Consider the following 24,080-nt stretch of genomic DNA (forward strand, 5'->3'; position numbering starts at 1 on the left):
GATAAAAGTCAAAATCATATTCCCAAAAAGAAAAAAAATATTGACTACCATATGTGGCAGACACACAAATAAGCTCCAAATAATGATTCATGCAAGATTTTCCTTTGGATATCTTGTTGCAAACTAAAGAATTAAACTCACCATATGTGTGAGACTCCTTCACAGGCCGAACCACAGCGCCACCTTTCTTAAACTTTGGATAGGACACCTTCCACCGCTGAGCCCTGTCCTGTTTCCTGGCCTGCTCATTTGCCATGTTCTCGTTAAAGTGGAGAGCTGCCAAAATCAGTCTGCAAGCACAACATACAGGTGCATCTCACAAAAGTTAGGATACAATAAAGAAGTTGAATCAGATATTACTTTTTTTTATTTCAAAGCAAAAATCATCTAAATTACAAGAATTAGTTTCCATTTTTTCATAATATTCTAATATTTGTAGATGCATTTGTATATAAAATTACTTTTTGTCAAGCAACATATTCACAAAATGACCATCTGCTCTTATTTACCCATCTACTTATCTATTTATTTGTCTGAACAAACAGTGAGCATACTTTGCTTCCAGTGAGGGACGAAGGAAATGCCCCTGTTTACTTCCGAAGAAGCAGACGACGTTATGAAAAGACTGCAAGTACGACGTCTGCTCTGGAGGGGACAGCTGACGGACGTCCGCCAGCAGCCTGGAGCTCTGGACAACCGCCTGGATTTCTTTCTGTGCTCTGCTGCCTGTCGACACACAACATGCAGACATTAGGGATCTTATACAAGCTCATAGTAAGAATTTAATGGAAGTCCATTCAATGTAAGGCTGCAACTAAAGATTGGTGTAGTAATTTATTATTGAGATCATTAATCGGCTAAAAAACTTGGCACATTCTGCAGATTTTTCATTTGAGCCATTAATCTTATTTTATACAATATTGGAAATAAATGAAGACGCAAATAAACAAGTAATTGAATTACGTTTTCAAAAAAGAAAATAAATATTTTACTGCCTAAAATGCAGTAACAGAGCATTCCTATAGTGAACACTTGATCATTTGTAGATTAATAGACTAATTGTTGCACTAACCGATTAATAATTGGATAGCAAAAGATGCATAATAGGAGCTTTTGATTTTTACAGAATTTCAATCAGATGAAGCTAAAACTACGTAGGAGTTCTGGGTAGAACATATTTACAAAAAGCTTTATTTATGCATATAGTTTTTATACAGTTTTGGCTTAATTACTGCTTTCAGTATGTTTTTCTTTCAGCGAAATGGCTTCGTTTGAGTCTGTATACTCCAATTAACAATTAATTACAACTTTTTCAGACAATTATTAACAATAACTACCACGATTATTCTGATTAACCATTTCAGCCATGCATATCTATCTTTTATATGCTACTCTTTAAGCACTTAAGAACCTGCTACGGTATTTTTTTCTGATAATATGAAAGTTGCATTATTTGCCTGCACTACCCACCGTTCTCCACCCACTGTCTGTTCATCTGTCCGTGCTCGCACCGCGGGAACATGTCGCCGTGGCCCTCGTGGATGTTGCAGACGTGACGAGCCACAGAAGTCCATTTCTGCACAGCCATGTCTGCGTCTCCACCGCTGGTGGCTGCTGTCCAACACAGATGGTTGGAGATAGACTGAGCCCACAGCCCCACTGAAGCACAGCCTGGCTTTTTGGCCACTGCCACAAGTTTTTTGAAGATGCCTGCAAAAAATAGCCAATGTGATGTTACCCGTCTTTTCCATCAGAACAGAGATCGACCATCAGGACATTAATGGTTTGCCGTTACGCTGATGGTCCACCTTTTGCATGTGAACAACTAGTTTTGGGTGTCAGTAGCAACTGGTTGAATCACATCAATGTTGTCTCAGTATTCAGGACAAAGCATTTGCTTATCAAATTTGTTTTGAACCACAGAGCTCACCCTTGGAAACGTGCCATACGTCAAACCGCTGTCTGATGTCGGGCTTTTCCGTTCTGACCCATTTGCAGACCTGCATATGTCTGTCTGTGATGAGTTCAGCTATAGTGAGGCCATGTTGCTCCAGGAAGCGGATCCCCTGTTTCAGGCCCTCCAACTCCACTGCTGCGCTGCTCTGCACTTCATTGCACTGAAAGACACAAAGAAGATTGGAAATAATCCATAATAAAGGTAAAGGTAATTTTATTTCTATAGGACATTTTCTGCAGCAAGGCAATACAAAGTGTTTTACAGGAATTAAAATGAAATACAAACAAAATAACAAACCAAAGGAAAGAGCAAAAGAAGAAAAAGAATCTAATGTTGATTTAAAGTATGTAAACTAGGTACTCCTGTTCAGGGTTGGTAGATAAGTATAAGTAAGTATCCTCTGGTCTAATTTCTTTTCTGGGCTGGAAGAACAGGAGTCTAAAAAGTAATTGCTAAAGTAGTTTTTCTGGATTCTAAGTTTGTTCTAATCCCTGTCCTGGGTTGCTAAATAAGTGTAAGTAAGTAAGTATCCTCTGGACTTCTGGGTTGCTAGATAAGTATAAGTAAGTATATTCTCTGGACTTGTCCTCTAAATTTGTAAAAGTAATGAGTACTCCACAGTTTATAAGTAATAATAAAAACTAAATGTTGCTGTTCTGGAAGATTTCTTTCTGGATTCTAAGTTCGTTCTATTTCCTTTTCTGGGTTGCAGTAAGAGGAGTCTCTCTGCATAATGATAGATATAGTTTTTGATGACGTCTCCTCTACATAGGCATTGTCATTTTGAATAAAAAAAAAGAATATACCTCCACTAGATGGGTGGTGAGCACCACACCAGTATTCATATCCATTAAGGAATAGCTGCCATACTTGGTTGTATGCCCTGATGAGCAGCAGCGAGCATCTCCGCCCAGTCTTAGTGGCGTTCCCTTTCTCTTCATAATCATGGCCTGCTGCTTGGTGTTCCAAACCCTTTGAATAGCAGGGACCAAATAGCAGCGCTGCAGACTGAAAAACGTCTTCAAACTGTAGATTCCAACACTCATGTGTCGGAAAAGGTTCAGGGCAATTGTTGGTGAACACCCACTGAATAAGGTGGCTGCCGCCATCATCAAATTGCCCACCGGCATGCTGTTGTGGGCCGGCTGGCTGTACCACACCCGGGTGTGTCCGTCTGTCCTCTTGCAGACACTGCTCACGGCCACCATGGTGCCCATGATCTGCTTCATCGTCACTGTGCAGGCCCCGGAGCAGACGACACACACAGCGAACAGCGTCCTCAAACAACTTTCAAAGACAATGAATTTACGCTCCGCCGCTGGGCAGGTTTCGGCCACGTCTTCGAGGTCGCTGCAACATTAAAAAATAAATAAATAAATCTGTTTAAAATTGATTGTAGGTAGTGCTGGGACAACATTGAATATGTATATTAGTCACGCTAATCATGCAAGTTTGTCTTCCCAAAACCTTTTTCAAGGCAGAATTGTATTTCTTAGGCAATAGGTTTTTGTGTCTGTTCAACATTGCTCATTAGTAAGAACAGTTGCGACAATATTACATTAGTAGTATTGATGAGAAATAAATAATAGAAATATCATTTTACTTGAAAAGGGTCTATGAAACCAACATACAAGTCCTCATCCTCAGACTCTTCTGCACCAGGTGCCCAGTCCGGGTCCTCCTCATCAGTCTCAGGTTCCTCATCACTTTCAGGGCCGTTGCTGTCCTGGTCATCTAGGGTGGGAGTCAGAAGCATACACTGAATACCAATTTCTGCAGTCTGTGGTGTTGTGGATGTTCCTTGGGACTTCATCTCTACTACACAGGAAGTCCCAACCGATCTGGAGACAGGTGTGCCCTGTGTACAGGGGAGAAACAGGTGGTGGGCCTATGCACCAATTACTGAAAACAGAATGAAACGAAACATCTTACCAAATAAGAAAAACAATACCAACAACGACAACAGTAATCATAGCTAAACAATATATTGATGACGCAATACATTGGAAAGAGAAGGAGGCTCTTAAAGAGACAGGGAACAATTTCAAGTTGTCATACATTTTTCTTCAACCATGCGGTATTTGATGAAGCTGAAGTTGGCTTCCGGTTGCAGCTTCTGATTCAAGAAATGGTTGAAGAGCAATCATCCCACGTAACTGTTCACTACAACCACTATGCACTTCAAACCTGGACTAGATTATTGTGCACTGATTGCAGAATATTTAAAACCAAGCTTGTGATTTGTGAAATCTTTATTTGATTTGTGAAACTTCAGAAAAGGGTAGTATTAGTGCAATTTAAGCACCTTTTAAGCATCTGAAACACACTACAATTGAATTCTCTGAAATTTGCATTATTTGTTGTTATTTCAACTTTTAACTTTCTGCTTTCTCATTTTTTCTTCATCACAGTAGTGTCATCCAGATTCATAAGTGCTGAATCACCCTTTATTCCAGTCAAGGTTTCATAAATCACAAACTTGGTTTCTTGCAATCCGTGCAGAATGGTAGGTGTTGTACTTTTATAGAGCAGATTAAAAATGATCAAAGGCAGTGAAAATTAAGTGGAATCGCTCTTTAGCCGTTTCCCAAATCGGAAGCCAACTTTAGCCTCGTCAAATAAGGGCTGTTGAAGGAAAATATCTAACGCCTTGAAATTGTCCACTGTCTCTTTAAGAACCTCCTACCGTTTCTAATCCCCCCACTCCCCTCCCCCCTTCCTCACGTCATCACAACAAAGCCTCTTCATGCAGTTGCCATTCTTCGCTACGCTGTATTTTGTCCTACAAAGAAGCAGCATGGTATGATATCGTTTTTATTTTATATAAAATGGCAACTATCTGGATATAGCAGAACTTTATGCGAATGATCCCATGTAAAGACCCAAACCGGAGCGAGTACAAGACGTTTCCGCCTGGTAGTAAGACAGCTCCAGGATACACATTGTAATCTTAGTTACAACTAAGATTACGTTCAAAAATAATAGCAAAACAATGTGAGTTGTTGTTTCGCTTACCTGTCCCCACTCAAACGGTTTAAGCCTGGTTGGTATTGCATGGTCTAATAGTGACAATCTTCCTATCAGTCCTTTATCAAACAGGCCTTTGTTTAGAAAGCTGTCATCAGTAAAGTGCCTCGCACAAATATACCAGTTCTTTTTCGGAGGAGGGAAGTCTCCAAAAATAAAGTCCAACCATTTCTGGCGAATCGTGGCATCCTTGGGAAGCGTAAAAAGAGGGTAGTCTCCCTCGCATCCAAGAACGCATTTCCTCCAATGAGGCATTTCCTAATCCGCAAAGGACTGGACTGGGAAGCGGTTTGAATGTTGAGCACCGCAGATGCGCAGTTCCACCGGGTGTTTGCTCATTGCTGTTGCAGCTAGTTTGGTGGAGCCACGTGGGGGAGCCGTGGGGGAGGGGAGCTTCGTGGGGGAGAAAGCTCGGCTTGGAGACTGAAAGCTCCGAGGCGGAGCTTTGGGGGAAAAGGCGGCGTTAGGGCACCCCCGAATGGCTGCCACTGGGAGATGCAAGGATTCCTCACACAGCATAACTGAATCAAAGCAACTCTCTAGACATTATGACATGATATAAAGCTAAAAAAGATTTATTTTGCTCAGTCTTCCACTGAAAAATAATACATATATAAAATTTTACAAGAGTTTATGATCTCTCATCTGATGTTAGCTTAAAATAACTTTTCACTTCGTTAAAGTGGCGGTATTGTGTAAAATTGACATTTATGAGCTTTACATCACATTATATTATTACCTCATCAAAAACATACCTGGAGTGTTGCTTTGATTCTTTCATGAGTTGAGAAATCCTTTAATCTCCCGTGGCAACCAGTCAGATGTGCAAAACAATACTTTGTTAAAGAGACAGAGGCCCAATTTTAAGCCGTTACAAAGTCAATATTTTTTCATTCGTATAACGGCGGTAGGTAACATTGTTATTTGATTGTGTGGAATTACTCAATTCCAGCCAACAATTATTCAATTCCAGCCAATTGAATAAAAATATTCAATTGGCTGGAAAACACATAATAATGCCCCTTTCAAGGTTTAGAAGAAAACGTTTCTGTGTTAGAATGGGCTAGTCAACGTCCATTTGTAAAGAATATGTGGCAGGACATGAAAACTGATGTTCACTCATGCTCTCCATCCAATCTGACCAAGCCTAAACTGCAAAGAAGGATATCCAAAAAAGTCAAAGTTAAAAGCTGCTAACCTGTAGTTAAAATGCTGTTCAACAAAATATTGATTCTGAAGGGCTGAATACAAATGTTTGTCTCAATTTTTACATTTCTATCACATGATTCAAGTAAAATATGCTGGACGTTGCAACATATTTCATGCGTTTCATTTTTACAGGTCATTAAGATACAGAAGACATGCACATTAAAATACTGTATCATTACGTTTAGTGACCAAGTAGCTCATGTTGACAAAAGTGAGATAGTTTGGGATTTTGATTTCACTTTTCTTTTTTTTACTGACAAACAGCATATTGAAAACAAAGTTCATCCAGTAATAAAGAACAATGTTTATTTCATCAGATGTAAATTCTCACTGGAGCCAGTTACCAGCCATTTCTATTATCAGAAGATGACAGGAAGGAGGTGTTGCTGCAAGGCTAGAGTGGGTGAGGGGTACAGATCTCTGTTTCAAACCTGCTGTGAAAGACGTTTCTTTGTTTGCCTCAGCAGAGGTTGATGCTTTCCGTTGAGAAGGTCTCTTTACATGTGTGAGATCATTGGCTGTTTCACCTCTGCAGAGTTGTTTCAGACCTCTTGTCATTCTGATTCTGACCTGGCCTCACAGTGTTCTGCTCTTCATGCATTTGTCACAACCCTGTGGTGAACATTCAAAGTCCTTATAAAAAACACTATTCTACAAAACACAGTTCATCTGTTTCTCCTTGTAAGAAAACAAGTGATTCTGGATTTTGCTGAACCACACTTTACTATAAATAGTGGTTTTAATTACTTGAGAATAATGGGATGTGCTTTTTATTTTCCTTCCAATCCCTTCATCCTAAATTATTGTATTGTGAAAATAGAAACGTGAAGTTTCACACAAAGGCTAAAAGAGCAAATATAGGCTATACAATTTTTTTCATTTGTTTGGAACCCCCAATATTTGCTGGATTCCCAAAAATGTTTCGTACATTACCCTGAAAAAGTACAATTTCAAAGGTAATTACAGAACAGTAATGCATATTTCTCTCTATATAGGAACATGAGTAACACACAGTTTCTTGCACAAATGTGCAAACCCCACACACCCTTTCATAACCCACATTTTTTATTTGGATTTTGTGTAAATGTAATAAGTTACTGTAATGTTTACAAGTGTTGTGTAAGGAAAATTTCTCAAAGACATTTGTGCTCAAAACAATGCATATTCCAGCACCTAAAAAAGCCTAGTATTTACTGAAGAGAGCTCAGAATAAAGTCATGAGGCGTCATGTTTAAAGCCTTTCCATCAGCTATGGGGCCATAAAGGACAATATATGAAAAAATAATAAAATAAAGTATCATTTTTATACCACATCACAGATATGCACTACTCTGTGTAGATCTACAACATAGAAGGATCATCCCACTAAAATACATTACTGCAACATGTTAACATGTGGGGAAAGGGAACAGATGAAGGATTGTAATCAAAATATTTTTTCTTAATGCAAAACATATATATACACAGGTGTGTGGATTTATTTATGCTTATTAGTCAGAATTACTTCTAAAAAATATTTTATTACTTAGTATTGTGAACAAGAGTTCAGTAACAAATTGGACTTTAATGGAAACAGAAATGAAACACAAAGGCCGTATTTTTTCCAGCTGAACATAATTTATTTTAAAAATTACTATAAGTTTTTGAGTTGCCCTCAAAGTGAATTTATTTCCACGCGGAATTTTACAACAGCGCCAAAAGTTTAAAGCTGGAGGGAAGTCACTTGATTGGTTTTTTGTGTCCACCCCAAACAGTTCATCCACTGACAATAGGGAGGGAAACAACTAACCAATCGCTTTTGATCATCCATCAACACTCATCTCCATTGGTCTAATGTAAGAAGTGATAGGCCAATTGTTATTGATTTTCTATTGGGGTTGACCTTTCAGATCCAATGAACTAAGACTATCTGCCCATAGCAACCAATCACAGTAAGGGGCGGGATCAAAGTGAGGTTTATATCCAGGTCATCGCTACCTTTTTTTTCCTTATCGTTTGAACTACCTTTACAGTTCTGCAACTTGAAGAAGCAGCAAGAAGATGTCTGGAAGAGGAAAAACTGGAGCCAAGGCCCGCGCTAAGGCTAAGACCCGCAGCTCCCGTGCCGGTCTCCAGTTCCCCGTGGGCCGTGTCCACCGTCTCCTCCGCAAGGGAAACTACGCCGAGAGAGTGGGTGCCGGAGCCCCGGTCTACCTTGCCGCCGTTCTCGAGTACCTAACTGCCGAGATCTTGGAGCTGGCTGGCAACGCGGCTAGAGACAACAAGAAGACCCGCATCATCCCCCGGCACCTCCAGCTGGCCGTCCGCAACGACGAGGAACTCAACAAGCTGCTCGGCGGCGTGACCATCGCTCAGGGCGGGGTCCTGCCTAACATCCAGGCCGTGCTGCTGCCAAAGAAGACCGGTCAGTCCGCTCCTAGCTCCGGGAAAGCGGGAAAGAAGGCCTCCTCTCAGTCTCAAGAGTACTAGCCAGCTGGTTAATGACTGCAAAACCAAAGGCCCTTTTAAGGGCCACCCATCCACTCATAAGAGCGACTTTTCCGTTTAACTACTGTCTTGCCTCGCACGATTTGCCTTGTCTATTTAATAAAGACGATTTTTTTCCAATTTGGTTTATATAGTACTTGTTGCCCTCAAAGTAGCTGATGCTACTGCTAGTCCTAGCAATAAAAATGCTGGGGGAAGCTAATCAGTTAGCCTGGTTAGCACTATGGTCCTTTCTAATGTAAACAGTTGGGAATTGAATTGCTGACTGTACAGCTTTGGAAGGTAAATATTGAAATCTTACTGTGATACTTTCTGGTGTCTGTTCTAGCTGAAATGTATTTTAAAGGGATGGACTTTACTTCAGTCTCGTTAGTAGGGAGTTGTTTTTGAGGGCAGCAGGAATTCCATGGCACAAAGTGTTTAGGTTTGTTTTCAAAGCCCTTTGGAAATCTGGAGTCTGACTAAGCTAAAATAAAAGATCTTTTCTTTAAATTTTAAGATAAAGTTTGGTTCAGAACTATCTAATATGGAACCTAGTTTTGCAATTAGATAGCATAATGAAACAAGCTAACATTGTTGGTATGACTGCATAAATTAAAAATCAACTTAAATACCCTTTTATCCTTAATTGAAAAATGTTCTTGCAATAATTGCAATTTTTTTGGCTTAAGTTTTTGGTGTCTGGATATTTCGTTTAATTTGATGTCTTCTGATTATGCAAACTTAAGGTGCAAGGGTGCCCAAAGTCAGTCCTCGAGGGCCAGCATCCTGCACGTTTTAGTTTTCTCCCTGGTGGTTCCAACAACCTTTTCAGCATGTTAATGCTCTTCATAGGCCTTCTAACAAGCCATCATTTGATCCAGGTGCATTAAACCAGGGAGAGAACTAAAACATACAGGATGCTGGCCCTCAAGGACTGACTCTGGACACCCTTGGAAGGAAACCTAAGTCAAAACCGGGTTAATTGGGTTCAATACATGTTTAAATTTTATGTTCCACATGCTATCTGAATTGAATGACTCTTTCTGACTTTGCGGTTAAAGCCAACAAAACATGTTTTAACGGATCTGTACGCATCTCCAGGTGTTTCCTTGTTGCATGCGAAGAACACAAACATCTGCAGCTTGTTTACCACCACAAACATAAAAACCGGTTACGTGTCAGTTCAGTTCTTTTAGATCATGCTATCAGTTCACAAGAAGACAAATGGGCCCAGTATTCAATTCTAATACAAGCAATTTAACCTAGAAAAAACTGAGGTTGGTAGAGAACCCAAGATTTGTACCTCAGTAAGAGTGGCATTTCTTTGAAGTAAAAAAGTATTTTGCAAAAGGTCTACTCAAGTACTGAATACTTCATCACAACAGCTGATCAAATATTTAAAAATGATGTCCTCAGAGTAACAAAAATATAAAGTTGTATGTATAGTTTTTGTATTTTAAAGTCTAAAACGAAAAGAATATTTATATGCAAAAAACATAATTACAAAATAACAAATTCAGGCAGAAGAAAACCTTTTCCAAATAAGTTTTTTCAGTGTAAAATTTATAAAACTAATACTTAAGAGTTGATAACGTATATATTAAAAGAGGGTAAACGTCCAGTGATAATACGAAGCATCCAAGAAGTTATTAAATATAACTTGTTACTGCCACCTTTTGTGGATTTTAGTTAGCACAGTGGTTCTAAAACATGGGGTTTGCACCTAATTTGAGTTGTGCAACATGAACTGCAGGTTTTTCAGATGATTTCTCATAATCTAATGATTTTTATGTGAATCACATAATTATGCTGTCATTGTTGCATGACACAATAACTCGATAACCACCTGTGCATTTTCTTTCTTTTTTCACTGAATATAAATCAAATATTCCCTAGTTTACATCAATTAGAATGATCAAATTTGTTTCAATTTGATAAGTCCAAGAACAAGAGATTTTTTTAGATATTTTAAGCAATTAGGTGAAGAACTGATAAACATGCAATTGCTTAAGCTGACATGCTAAAAAATATAGTCTTTATTTTGAAAAAAATCTATTGAAATCATTGAAGAGATCAGGAGGATAAGACCCCCACAAGTCTAGTTCATCCTTGGGTACAATTTCCAGATGTTTTAAGGTGTCACATTCATCTGTTCAAATAATTATATGCCAGAATAAGGTGTTTTACTTGTATTGATAGGGAGAAAATGTATTATGATAGTGAAATGCAGATCACATGGTCTGCCACTAGGGGCTGACTGTTTCCTATGAGATGAGCAGCTGAAGAACGTTTACTGTCCAACAGTCAAATGTCTCAAAGAACCTTTATGGAAAATTAAACAATAAAAATAAAAACCACCCATTGGATCAAACTATTTTTTAAGCTGACGCTACTATGTTGCAAGGAACCTTAAAATATGAGATTATGTCACAGATGTTTCTACTACAACTCAGAGATTCATCCACCTCTTTCTCTCCTTTGTCTGGTTTTGTCACTGGCTGGCAAAAATAAGCAGCATGACGCAACAAGTCTGAATTGAACCCAGACAGGCTGAACCAATTACCCCGACCCTTGACAACGTGTCCAACACCAACATCTAGGCTAAAAAAAAAAAAAGCCTGCCTGTGAACCAAGGCTTCACTCACTGCAGTGGCTCTTAAATTTAACCGTCTTGTTTTTTCTTCCCTGCAGTTTGTGGCTGAAGGAAATGTTGGTAATTTCATGCTATTTCTGTCACATCACAAGGGATACGTTAGGCACATATTTTATGTCTGAGGATGAAAAACTAAACAAACTATAGAAGGAAAAATCAAATTTGATGTTTTTTGCCTCTTCCCATTCTGCTCTCTAAACGGAAGAAAAGTTCATCCCTTTATATCAAGATGGTTTCACAAAATATATGTTCAATTCAACCTTTTAAGTACTATAGGTAGCTACGTAAATTAAATAGAGAAGGTAACAATAACCCGGGAGAGAAAGAAGGATGGAAGGAGGGATGGACCTCGGATGTGTGGAGGCGCATCAAAACATTCACTTTGAAAGCAAGTGAGCAGCAGCGAAGAGAGAACAGCATGTTTCCGTCCCTCAGACGACTGGGAGACTTTTCACATGACGTTTTGGAAAGATGCCCCACTTCACGTCTTTAATCTTTGGGTCGAATCTCTCTTCAGGAAAGAAAACTTTCTTTCCCAACTCGGGTAATTAAAGTTTAAAAAAAGAAATGTGCTTTTGTGCTGTGCGAGTGCGTACGATGCAAAGTGCTAAAGTCATAATTACTGTTTATCCTCACTACTTGTATATTATGTGGCGTTTAGATTCATCTTTATCACTTCCAGGGTTTCAGTTTTCCATCACTGTCTTTCCTAGCAAACATTTTGTCCAGTAATTTTTCAGGAGAGTGGGCACAGGTGGGAGTCATGTGGCTTAGAACAGATTAGAAGTCAAACCCAGCTGGCTTTGTGAATGGGAACTTTTCGTTGCGTGAGAGATCTGGCTGGCTTTGGGGCTTAGGAAACTAGTAATGCGATTTGGTGGAATTACAGTGCGGTGAAGTATTTCTCTGAAGGGAATGCGAGGTGCACATGTGGCAGAGGCGGTCAATTTAACACATAAATATGCTTTGATCTAAGCCATTTGATTGCAGCTCTGGCTGCATTTTTAGAGTTGTTGTCCCACTGGAAAGTGAAACTCCAACACAAGCTGAAGGTTATCACCCAGAATCGTTTTGTACTTACCTCCACAGCATAATCCCTTTCTGGTCATGATGTGGCAACATGTGATAAAAGTTTGGAGCAGTATGAATGCTTCTATGATTTACTTTAGATGTGTCTGACTCTTAAGCTTTGAAGGACATGTACAGACGTCTATTTGGGTTATTTATTTCAATATTTGATTTGTTTCTGCACAGCATAAGAATTGTTTCCAATTCTAAAATTGGTCACATTGAAATAAAGTAATGCTCTAGAACGACTCACAAACATCTGTGACCCATCTGTAAACCCTGTCCTTCACCCAGATGGTCTGTCTTGTCCTTAGCATTCATTAAAAGCTTAAACTGGTGACTTTTAAGTTTAGGGTTAAGGATCTAGAAAAGGCTGTGTTTGCATCTGTTAAGGCTGGCACATGGAGCACAATTTGAGCTAAGTGTGGAGGGAAGTGCTTCAATTAAGGGCAAGGAAGTCCCCGTTTTTATAGGAGAACAGATACTCTGTAACTTCAGTGTAAATCATTTTCTTTGACTAAAATAATTATTTTCACCTGCTGATCTTCCACACCTCTTCCCAAACTGACCCCTTTTAGAGGCAATTTCCAACCTGAAATTGTGATATCTTTGCTTTTAAGCAATGTTTGTACAAGTTACTCAAAATGACTGATCCAAACCATCGTCCAACTGTGACTTGTAACCCAGACAGAACGCAAGTCAAAGCCTTCAAGAGTCTGTAATGATCTCACCACTACACACAGTTGCAACCAAAGTCAGGAATGAGAAAATAATATAAAAAAATTATGTGCAGGCTTCATTACTTCTTTGGGAACTTTTCCATATTTCATTGTTGTTGACCTTGCAACTCCACCCTTCTGAGAAACATATACTTAAATAGAGCATTTTCCTTCTGTCTGAGTAACATGTATGTAAAAGGCATTAATCAACAACAAAGCCTGACCTTTGGCACTTTTGTCGGCTTTTGCTTTGTTGAAACTTGAAAGATGCTTGTGTTAAAAAGTCAGACTTTAAGCTATTCTCCAAAGCTACAAGGACAGGCGTAATCTGTTTCAAATGAGATACTCGTTATCAGACCTTAGTATAGCTGAATCACAAACAAAACCCCAAACTCTAGCGTTTGATCAGCTCGATGGCCACCCAGGACAAAAACATTGATGGTAAACAATCCTCCCTGTAAAAACAGGGAAGTCAGGAGAAATAAGAGCAATAATTTGGAGACCTAACAAAATGGCAGCCTTTTCGTGGATTACAAAGCTCTCTGTAGTAATTTAACAGTCTTGATTGATCATTTGTGACCAAAATTCAAAGTCCTCATATTCTGACTGCATCCAGGTGAACATAATACCTGCTGCTTTTCTAGCATTTTCAGAGAAGAAACAGGAACAAAATATCTGCTGATGTTCATGATCAAAAAATAAACTTTTTATATGATCCGATGTGCACAGACAAACAGCACTCCCATTTCTCTTAATATCACCAGAATACTTTGTAATGGAGAGCCATGTAAAGATTGTAGAAACCAGCAACAGTAAATGGAAGCAGCTAAAAGTCTGAGTTTAGTATTCCCAATCAATCTTTATTTGTGACGGCTTAACAGCAAGAGAGAAATGTAGTTATCAAAACATTATTTAGAGGACTGTATCTGACAATCCACTAATACTTAGCAAATCTATCTACTGTCATTTTTCTGACAACTACTTTTTGTTTTGACCCTAAAAAGTTGCTTTAATCCAATAAATATGTAGTGGATAGTTTAAACACAGAAATAAAGCACTACTACTGCTAACATTTAGGAGGAACACTCCAAAAGAGTTGCTATTGATGTAATTTAATAAAATAATCATGGACATCAGTAGATGTTTTGATCCGATTGAAGCCACTTAACTACTAAGGTAAAACAAGGCATTTGTTTACTTGAGAAACCTTATGCTCACAAACAACTTCTGCCATTACCTGGATGATCTGATTCCTATATCTGCTAGGGCTGTCATGGTCATAACATGAACTGTGCTGTATTTAGGTTATTGCTTCCTTTGAAGGAAAACTCTTATTGGTTTCTGGGGCAAATAGTTTTGAACAATAAAACGTTTTTTATCAGGTGAGCAGAGATCTGTCTACTTCTTTTCACCTTCATGAATCTTCTTTATATATATACTATAGATGTGTGTGAAAAACTAATCCTAAGAATGCTGAGAACTAAAGACAGTCACAGTAGTTGTGATGTATGAGCAAACATACCAGTGTCATCCAGGAAGTGATTACCCGACATACTGTGGTTGTTGAGATCACAAAGGACTGTGGTCGTAGCGTAAAGTCATTCTGTTTGATCTATTTCTGTATTCTGGACTTGATCAAGGGGAATTTCTGATCTTGAATTTTATGACAAAAATGGTTGAAAAAACAACAACTCAAGATTTATTGCCATCTGGTGTTTTGTCCATTATCTTTTTCCGCCATAACTCTCCAGGGCTTCTCTGACCTCGCTGTTATACTTTAAATGTTACAGCCAAATATTTCTGTTTTCTTCTGTTTAACAGTGATGTCCAAGGTCAGGGGAACTGATGTCACAACAATAAGTACTAAGCAGACAGGGGTGGAAATTAAATTTTTTTTACTGGCCACTCAGACATTTCACCAGCCACTGTTTTTTTTTCTCCTTTGGGTTACAAACCCCACAAGTACAAGCAAATTATAGAAAACGTATGATATATTCTTAACTCTATGAAAACCAATTTACTGACAATAAGTTTACCATACAGATGTACATATACAGAATAATTTAACATAAAGCATGGACACCTTAACAGGGTTGTAGGGCAACAAGTTAATTTGAAGTAATTACTAACGGCAAACTTTAACTACACAATAATAACATTCTTGAAATCATATGTTGAACATTTCCAAAGTTTGGCAACAACTCTCCCTGATAGCATTTATTAAAGATATGTCTAGATTCATTGGATAAGCCCAATGTCCGTCAATAAAATCAACCAATGGGCTTTCGCGGTCAATAAAAATTAGATTTAATATAAATTTTGTTAAATTATGACATCGTAGGGCCGCCTGACATGGACATTATGTACATCAGTCGGGACTCCAGACGGTCAGTCTTCCCCTGGACAGAAGTTCAAACTGAGCGCAGTTTTCCCCCCGTTTTTTTCTGTTCAAATTGTCAACCCGCCACAGTGGCGGGTGCGTTGCTCTAATTTACACGCCACTTCATACTTTTGCCTGCATTTGGCCAGTGGCGGGTGCTAATTTCCACCCCTGCATACAGATACAAATCTCTGTATTTTACACTGACATACAGCATCTCACTTGTTGTGTGCTCTGTCCAGAACAGAATCGTAAGGCTGACATGTTTATAAATTAGAAATGTAGTTGAGAAAGTTACTGTGGAGTAAGAAATGTTTTTTGTGTTGTTTTTTTTCAAGCAATTTAGCATGCAAGTAGTTTGACAACATCGTCCTACAGAGCAACTGACTCACATTTTCAGTCGTCTCTGCAGACTTTATGAGTCTACAGTCCAACTTGTTACTTAGCTGCTGGTGTTTGTTTGTTTTCATTTTCCTCAGTGAGTCATCATCTGCTTCATTTCCTCCTTCTCCTTCCTCTCCCTGGCCCCCGACCATGGGAAAAGCCTTCTGAGATCAATAGAGGACTCTTTCTCCTACTCCCATCCACTTTTTCTGACTTTGTCAGTGGGCCAGACAATGCTCCACAGGGACATCTGAAGAGACGTGTTTGCTCACTTCCTGTGGAACAGGGTATTTCTCTACTCCATCGTCACAGATGTTTTAAGAAGAAAGGTTTCGTTTTGTCCCATTGTAGCTCACTTAGTTGGTTCATCACACACTGTTGCTCAACAACTTCCTAGCATTAAAATTCTCTTGTTACATTAGAGGTAGGGGTCTCACAGGAGGAACTCAGACAAGGCTCTGGTCTTGCTGTTAACACCTGCCCAACATAATCTGGACAATAGCCTTGTAGTGGTGAAATGCATTTAAAGACCCTGTGAGACAAGACGTTATGTAATTTATTTAACGGGTTCTTCTGCTGGATACAGAAAGGGAATCAATAAACAGGAAATCTGAGAATGTTTTCGGAGGGCATGGCGATAAACGGTGTCCCCCTCTGCTGCGTGTAACTCTGATAGGATGTAATTCTGCACCGGGATGGGGAGGAGAACAAGCTGGGAGGAGGGAATGAGTGGAGAAACTCACAGAGTGAATGAAAGAAAAAAAAAAAAGAAACAGCAAGGGGTAAGACATACAGAATAATGAGGGGAGTGCTTTGGGAATTAATTTTCTTCAAACTGACCTATGGATCCTACTGCTGTCTGGACTCTGCTACAATAAAGAAATGGTAAGAACTGCATGTCTGTTTGAAATAACTACTTTTCAGCTTTCTTTGTAATGGTTACATGCTGAATATTAAAAAAATCCTCCCTTTTATTTTACTAATTTTAAAATGCGGTAGCTTCCTCTGTTTTGTCGTCGTTTGCTCCTAGCAGAGGACTTTAAAAGTAGCAGTCCAGACTGTGTAGCTGGCAGTATCTATTTTCAGAAGCTTGTGGCAGCTCTGAAGGGCATTACTGCCCCCATAATGACAGGTTACAGCACAAGACCCGGCATTTTCAAGCATTAAAACAGCTCCCAGGCCTGGGTGTGTACGCTGTATCTCTGAGGTTTGTGGCAGCAACTGTGTGTTGGTGTGTGTGTGAGTCAGGCAGACAGGGGACACATTACCCTGCCCACTTTCTGGTCCTGTGTCTGCGTCTCAAACAGGGCCGGCGTTGACAGGCATTGGGCTGACAGCAGAGGCGTCAGGGCTCCAGTGTCAGGACGGTACAGAGGGAACGGTTTGTTCTCCGGGTTCCTGGGGTCCTCTGGGACTCACACACTGAACATGATTGTAAGATGCGTGCGGTTTCAGCCGACAGCTTTGTCTGGGGGTGACATCAGACGCCAGCTGAACGGCGTGTTGTCTCATGTGGACTAAAGTTGGAGTGCGGAAGTTGTGGAGGGTTTCTGGCTATTTTTGTAGTTATTCTAATTGATAAGTGATGACAACTCACTTGTTTTTGATACGCCAGTTCTGTGATAATCACAGAAAGTCACAGAGTAGCCTAATGATTTATTTGACATGTCTTGCAAACAAACAGAAAGTTTATTGTTTTAGAATGTGGATTTCTTTTATAAGAGACACTCTATAAGGGAATGTAAAAAGCAATGGCAGAACTTTTCTCTTAAATATTTAAAGGTGTTCATAGCTCTTAGACTTCTTCCCATTTTGTCACATTAAAATCACAAAACATCAATGCCTTTTTTGTGATTTTCTTAAATTATAGACCATTAAATTGATGCAAATGTATCAAAAGGAATTAGGTTAGCTTTCAGGATTTTTTTGTATTTACTATTACACTCTTCCTGTCAATTATCACCATTTTTCTGTCCCTAGTAAAGGACAACATAATGCTGCCACCACCATGTTTCACTGTGGGGATAGTAGTATGTTTTGGCCAAGCCACAGTATCCTACAGACGTGCAATCTTTTTTATGTAAACGAAAAAGTTACATTTTAGTAGCGTCTGGCCAGAGCACCTTTTTCCTCTACCTGTAAACATTTGTCCTGTCAGCAGATTCTGCCAACTGAGTTGTGAATCTCTGCAGCTCCTCCAGAGTTAACATCTGCTCACGATTTTTTTCATAACCCCCCCCAAATGAAACAAAAAACAACTTTGAATAATGCCTGACCCCGGGGTCTAAAACCTGCAGCCCTGGAGCTCCAAGTAGCTCCTAAAATCTTTGAATAAAAATTAAAAGGCATCACTTATTGTTTTTAACTACAAATTTTAACTTCAAATTTTTAACTTCAAATTTTTCCTGCAATATTTGCAAAGAATGACACTAAAATTATCATTATTTCTTTTTAAAAATATTCATTGTCTTTTTTGTTTCTTTATTTTAAAGCCTAAAAAAAAAGAAAAATAAATAAAAAATTGAAATAAAAACTGGTTCCGTAATGGCAAGATATTGGTGTAGCCATGTGGGGGTAGTAGATATTTGTCAAAGACGTTTTCTTTTTTCAGCTTTAAGCAGGTATTATTTGGCTGTTCTGAGAGCAAAATGGCTCTTATGGTTGTAAAGTTTCTAACATTTTCTCTCCACAATTATGCTGCACTTTTTTTTGCTCATCAAAATAAACTAGACTAAACAAAGACAAGGCTGTAGGCGGTTGTGTCTACTCCGTGCTTCTTGGGATGCAGAGATGTTAGTGATAGTAGAAGACAGGGATGAAAGCGTTTATAAAAAACACATTTGTCATCAGGGTTGCGTATGTGCGCGGCTGGGATTGTGCCAGGCATGGCTGTTCCTGGCGGGTGTGTGTTTTCTTTCTGTCTGAAGAGCAGACAGCTGAATCTAATCTTCTGCATCTGGCTGCGTGTTGCCAGATCTGAGTCACTAACTGAGCGACTAAACACAAGCAGAGAAGAAGCACCGATATGAACACCGAAGTGTGTTTGAGCCTGCAGAGCTACTTCCCTCCACCATGAATGAAACATATATCGCTTCATCAATAAAAGTATGAATCTTTTTGGACTTAGGCCTTCATGGAGGAGGGAATGAATGTCGTTTTGTCCATGGTTCTGGAGAAACAATTCTTCAGTGTAGTGGTTTGGTCACATGGGTGTATAACTGGGGCAGAAGGGTTTCTAAGGAAAGCACTGTTCCCATTGTAGTTCAGCAGTATTCCCAGCGCTCCCATTCATGGCCTGAAACATTGTGTGTGGGTGTGTGTGTGTGTGCTTTAGGATCTACACGTGTCAGACTCTTCTGACAGTACGGCCAACATGGACCGCATGAGGAGGAATAAAGTAGAGCATGAGCGTCAGACCCATCAGGTCTTACAGGTGAGTTATTTCTTCAGATTTGATCAAACAACATGTGATGTGTTCAGGGGCTTTCGCTGCCCTGATCCTACTAATCTTAGTCATGTATGTGTATTTAGTCCTGAGTTGCTTTGACTTTGACTTTAACAACTACAATATCTACTGCGGTGAGGCTGTAGTGAGGCTGTGGTGGCGTATCGGTACCCAAACTGTCCCGAGAAAAACATCACCACAACACAACACAAACCAGAACTAGACTGAACCATTAATCTGAGTCAGAGAGATTCAGGCTTTTATTCTGTTTGAGTCAAATTCTGATGTTGTAATCTGAATGTTGCAGCTGAAATGCAGACATATTGAACCAATTTTTCCAGCGAATTCCAGCTTCAGCTTCTTGTTCTCAGCTGACAGCACCGGGTGAGTGAGGTCCACTGCTGGTTCAGGTGCTGTGCATTCAGACATGGCGGTCAGCACACCTGGGGTGTAACATCTGGTTAATCTAGCTAGCAAGTGTTGACCTCCTGCCCTCTCAATTCAGTGTGATCATTTACCTTTGACCTGTGATGTCAACATGGTGTTTTTTCTATAAGAAGCCATTAAACAAGTGTGCCTAACAATTCGACAGGTGATGGAGACACCTGTCGAATTGTGTGTTTTATATATACAGGTCTGAAAAAAATTAAGAGACCGCTGCACTGGACTCCACTGAAAACCTCCTGGTTATTCCACCAGGTGTTTATTTCTGAACTCTTCCTGAGTATAAACACTAGTTTTGTTGTATCTAAATGAATATGAACTTGTTTTCTTTGCATTATTTGAGGTCTGAAAGCACTGCATCTTTTTCGTTGTTTTGACCATTTCTCATTTTCTGCAAATAAATACTATATTTTTGCTTTGAATTTTATAGACATGTTGTCAGTCATTCAGAAAACAATATTCATTTTTGCTCAAACATATACCTATAAAAAGTAAAATCAGAGAAAAGGATAATTTATAGAAATCTCTTAATTTTTTTATCTATATGTATGCATGTATATGTGTATTTAAACTAGCTATAAATATATAAATATATTATATATGAACCAGACTTTAGAAACGACCCCAAAGATTTGAAAAAATCTTTATGGTCCCATAAACCCTTTGTGGGGCTTAGGGGACCCCACAGAGGGTTCTTTAAATTTGACCCTCTGTGGATGAAATGTACCTGCAGTATTATTTTTGTGTCTGTTATTTTGCTTTTCTTATTATATTTGAACAGTCCTGGATTATCAGATTAGAAGTGTGTATATACTGTGCGTGAGGCTATTTTAGACATGTTACCAGTGTTTAAAAAATGCCTGAAACTCAAAATACTGCATCTTGATTATGTCTTTACCATTATGAGAACTTCCATAATAATTATGCTGCATTTCCCTCTGATTGCCCTCATGTTTTCTTTTTTCTAACCCAGACTTGAAAAGATTAAAACTGCCACAGTGCAGCGTGGTGAGCGATGGCTACTGCAGCTGCTGCTCACACACGTGAAGCAGGCATCTGTGGTTTCAGTAACAAAACATCAGTGATAGCTGTGTTTCCTCTTCACATGTTAATACCATAGAGTTACTTTCTATGGTATTCTACTTCATCCACCTGTGGACAGGTTTTTTTCTTTAACTTAAGCCACTTCTCATGTCTCCATGTTGTTTTCCCACTTACCATCCCCAACAACTTTAAGAAACTCTCTCCTCTTAAATTTCCACTTTTAGAAATTAACTGCGGTTAAAATGTGGAACATTAGCTCAATCTGTGGTAAAAGAGTTTAACAAGCTTGTGGCCAAATATAAACCTATACTGCATGTACTCAGTGAGGCATGATGAGAAATTAGTCACTTAAAAAAACAACTAAAGTTTAAAGAACTTTAATTAAAGAAATAACACTTCACCTCATTGCTAGGGTAAGAACAACTTTGTATCCAAAATCCATCTGTTATATTTACAGGTATCCTGACAGAGTAGATATTAAATAACGATGATTTTGTTGTGTTTTTCTAACAGAATACTCCTTTAGATTTGATTGAAACGGGCAAGTCCTTGAAAGTTCAGGCAGAGCGCCCCCATCTGGTTAGCCTGGGAAGTGGACGCCTGAGCACAGCCATCACTCTACTGCCACTGCTAGAAGGTAAAAATGCTCATGTTGTTGTGAGTCACCGTTTTTTAAAAAGTAACACACATTTATAAATATAGTGTAAAGTAAAAATTACACTAAAATTAAATGTGCATTTACAGCTAAGTCTGTCATGTGGAATATTTGGACTTTTTGAATACGTTAATGAGTTTTTATATGTTTTCTTTTATTTGTTGTTCTTCTACAGTGCATTTAAAAAGTATTTTACAATGTGGTACATAATTAAGAAGAGGTAATTAATTTATAGTTTTGTTTCTTTAGTTTTTTCAGTTTAATAAAAATCTGAAAATGTGGTGTAAATATGAAGTCTAATTCTGTACCAACTGTTCAAACTTAGTCAGTTTGAATGAGGGTATATTTGAACATTGGTTATGCAACACTTGACTTGTTCCAAATTTTAGTTGGATTTAAGTCTGAACTTTAGCTAGGCCATTTAAACACATTAATGTGCTTTGATCCAAACCATTCAAGTGTAGCTTCAGCTGTATCCATCCATCCATCTATTTTCTGTACACCCTTGTCCCTAGTGGGGACGGGACGGGTGCTGGTGCCTTTCTCCAGCTAACGTTCAGGCGAGAGACTGGGTGCTTCAGCTGTATGTTTATGGTTATCTACTGTGGGAAGATAAAGACCCCAGAATATGCTTCATCCATAAGTGCTAGTTAACTGATTTCCCACCATGAACTTTTTGTCAGACTAATGTGACTTTCCAGAGTTTTCCACCTGTTGATAACATATTTACAAATAGCGTCTGTGACTCCGCCCATGTGGACTTGACCTCTGACACTCGGTTGGCCTTGGCTTTCCTGACTTTGACCTAAGAAACCTTACAATATTTCTCAGAAGTATCCGGTTTTATAGCTCTCCAGGCAGTCACTCGATGTTTTCTTTTTCTGGTTACAGGGAGAACCACGCTGGGCAGCGGTGGGACAGATATCCCCCTGCAGGGCCCAGGCATTGCAGCTCAGCACTGCTACATTGAAAACCAAGGAGGGAACATTACCCTGTACCCATGTGGAAACCAGTGCTCTGTGGATGGACTTCCCGTCACCAAACCCTATCGCCTCACACAAGGTAGGAGAGCGACAGGCATAAAAAGTAGATACATATTACATATAAAGTAAAAACAACATGCAGCAAAAATGGCCTCTCTTGTCCCCCTTCAAGCTTACAACGCTTGTCAGAAGTTTCATTGTAGGCATCGCATTATATTACATTTGTCCTCTAATGATGCCTTTGAGGAAAAACTCAACAGCAAAAAAGTTGAATTCATTTTAAAAACAAGACTAGAGGGTGAGTCTGAAATTCATTTTCTCTAAACCAAACTGGTTGAAAGTACTACATACAACCTCAACTCTGCAACCCCAAGATATCTTAGCTAACCCCAAGATATCTTAGCTAACCCCAAGATATCTTAGCTAACCCCAAGATAGTGTTAGCTAAGTGTTCGCTAACACTTAGCTAACACTGTTTAGCTAAACACTGTTTAGCTAACACTAAATATTACTTAGTAAATATTACTTAGTGTTAGCTAAACAGTGTTTAGCTAAGTGTTAGCGAACACTTAGCTAACACTATCTTGGGGTTAGCTAAGATATCTGTTTAGCTAACACTAAGTAATATTTAGTGTTAGCTAATATTTAATGTTAGCAATAGTGTTAGTAGGTCACATATAAACCAAACTGTATATTTAGCTGTCTGAAATGTCAAATAAATTCAATTTAAACATTTTAGGGTCAGATGAAAATGATTGAAATGTTTGGGCACAGTGATTTAGCATGTTTGGAGTAGTGAAAGAAAAATATTTCAAACCATAAAACATTCCAACACACTCCTGCAACAGACTGAATATTCTGTTCTTCGTTTGGGAAGTATTTCAGTGTTTTTTGGTGTTGAACATAAAGTGGCAATGTTGTCCGTTGCTATGCCAACGAGTCTGCGTGTAGCTTGGCTGATGCAGAGAGCAAGAAAGAAGTGGCTTTGAGTTGTACTTCAATGGGTTTTCCCTTCCCTTTGCTGTGGAGCATAGTAATAAATTAATAATACCTACATTTCCAAGTTTTATTGAGTTAACGTAATTGTTCTTCCGCGGCTATGGATGACATGTAAAGGAATGGCCTTGTTGCCCTCCAGCGTTGTCCGCATGTGCGAAATTTCCATATGTAAACAATAACATTCAGGGGTCTATATTTGTAAATCTGATTATGATTCAGTCAGTGCCTCATCAGCTATGAATCTCACCGCATGTCACTGCTACCAACTATCAAGTACGGTGGTGGTGGCGTCATGAAAAGTGGGACTGCTTTCCTGACACTACACAAAGTGAAAAAAAATAATAAAAATGACTTTTTTCCTTAAATTGATCAACTCAGCAGCTAGATCTTGACACATTTAGTTGTTTAAACACATGAACCCATTTCAGAAGCAGGCTATATTAGATAATATTAAACCTAGTGATTTAAAATTAGCCAAATGTATGAACAATGCCTAAAAGTTGTGCCTGTGGAATGAAACCAGTTTAAATGAACTATAGTATTTGTGATGGGAGATGTCAACAATTCAGTCAGAAGCTTGTTGAAGGCTACCAGAGGTGCAGAATGTTACTTGACATTAATCCAAATGTAGGTTGGGGTGTATG

The 24,080-nt window shown here is 39.0% G+C and overlaps 3 protein-coding genes across 8 annotated transcripts in view; 2 read left to right on the forward strand and 1 right to left on the reverse strand.

Moving 5' to 3' along the window:
- Positions 1-5,330, reverse strand: part of LOC102217096 — an 8,651-nt gene extending 3,321 nt beyond the window's left edge. Inside the window, exons 1-7 of the mRNA XM_014470188.2 lie at positions 4,973-5,330; positions 3,589-3,815; positions 2,764-3,307; positions 1,931-2,117; positions 1,471-1,710; positions 555-726; positions 142-290 (exon numbers count right to left, since the gene is read on the reverse strand). Of these exons, the coding sequence (XP_014325674.2) occupies positions 142-290; positions 555-726; positions 1,471-1,710; positions 1,931-2,117; positions 2,764-3,307; positions 3,589-3,815; positions 4,973-5,239 (1,786 nt within the window). The 5' untranslated portion in view covers positions 5,240-5,330. The remainder of the gene's footprint in view (positions 1-141; positions 291-554; positions 727-1,470; positions 1,711-1,930; positions 2,118-2,763; positions 3,308-3,588; positions 3,816-4,972) is intronic.
- Positions 4,678-8,800, forward strand: LOC102228452 (histone H2AX). The gene is made up of 2 exons (XM_005802900.2): positions 4,678-4,757; positions 8,206-8,800. Exon 2 carries the CDS (start codon positions 8,234-8,236, stop codon positions 8,660-8,662), a length of 429 nt encoding a protein of 142 aa, XP_005802957.1. The 5' UTR covers positions 4,678-4,757; positions 8,206-8,233; the 3' UTR covers positions 8,663-8,800.
- A 2,699-nt stretch (positions 8,801-11,499) lies between these two features.
- Positions 11,500-24,080, forward strand: part of LOC102216841 (pleckstrin homology-like domain family B member 1) — a 35,629-nt gene continuing 23,048 nt past the window's right edge. For 3 of the 6 annotated variants that reach the window (XM_023342457.1, XM_023342459.1, XM_023342460.1), the window contains exons 1-4: positions 16,612-16,751; positions 19,201-19,299; positions 21,313-21,436; positions 22,346-22,516. In XM_023342457.1, the coding sequence (XP_023198225.1) occupies positions 16,749-16,751; positions 19,201-19,299; positions 21,313-21,436; positions 22,346-22,516 (397 nt within the window). In that variant the 5' untranslated portion in view covers positions 16,612-16,748. Of the gene's footprint in view, positions 11,860-16,611; positions 16,752-19,200; positions 19,300-21,312; positions 21,437-22,345; positions 22,517-24,080 lie in introns of those variants that run through there. The other 3 variants (XM_023342462.1, XM_023342463.1, XM_023342458.1) reach the window with 2 other exon arrangements.

Source organism: Xiphophorus maculatus, chromosome 11 (assembly GCF_002775205.1).
Source record: "Xiphophorus maculatus strain JP 163 A chromosome 11, X_maculatus-5.0-male, whole genome shotgun sequence".
Taxonomy (NCBI): domain Eukaryota; kingdom Metazoa; phylum Chordata; class Actinopteri; order Cyprinodontiformes; family Poeciliidae; genus Xiphophorus; species Xiphophorus maculatus.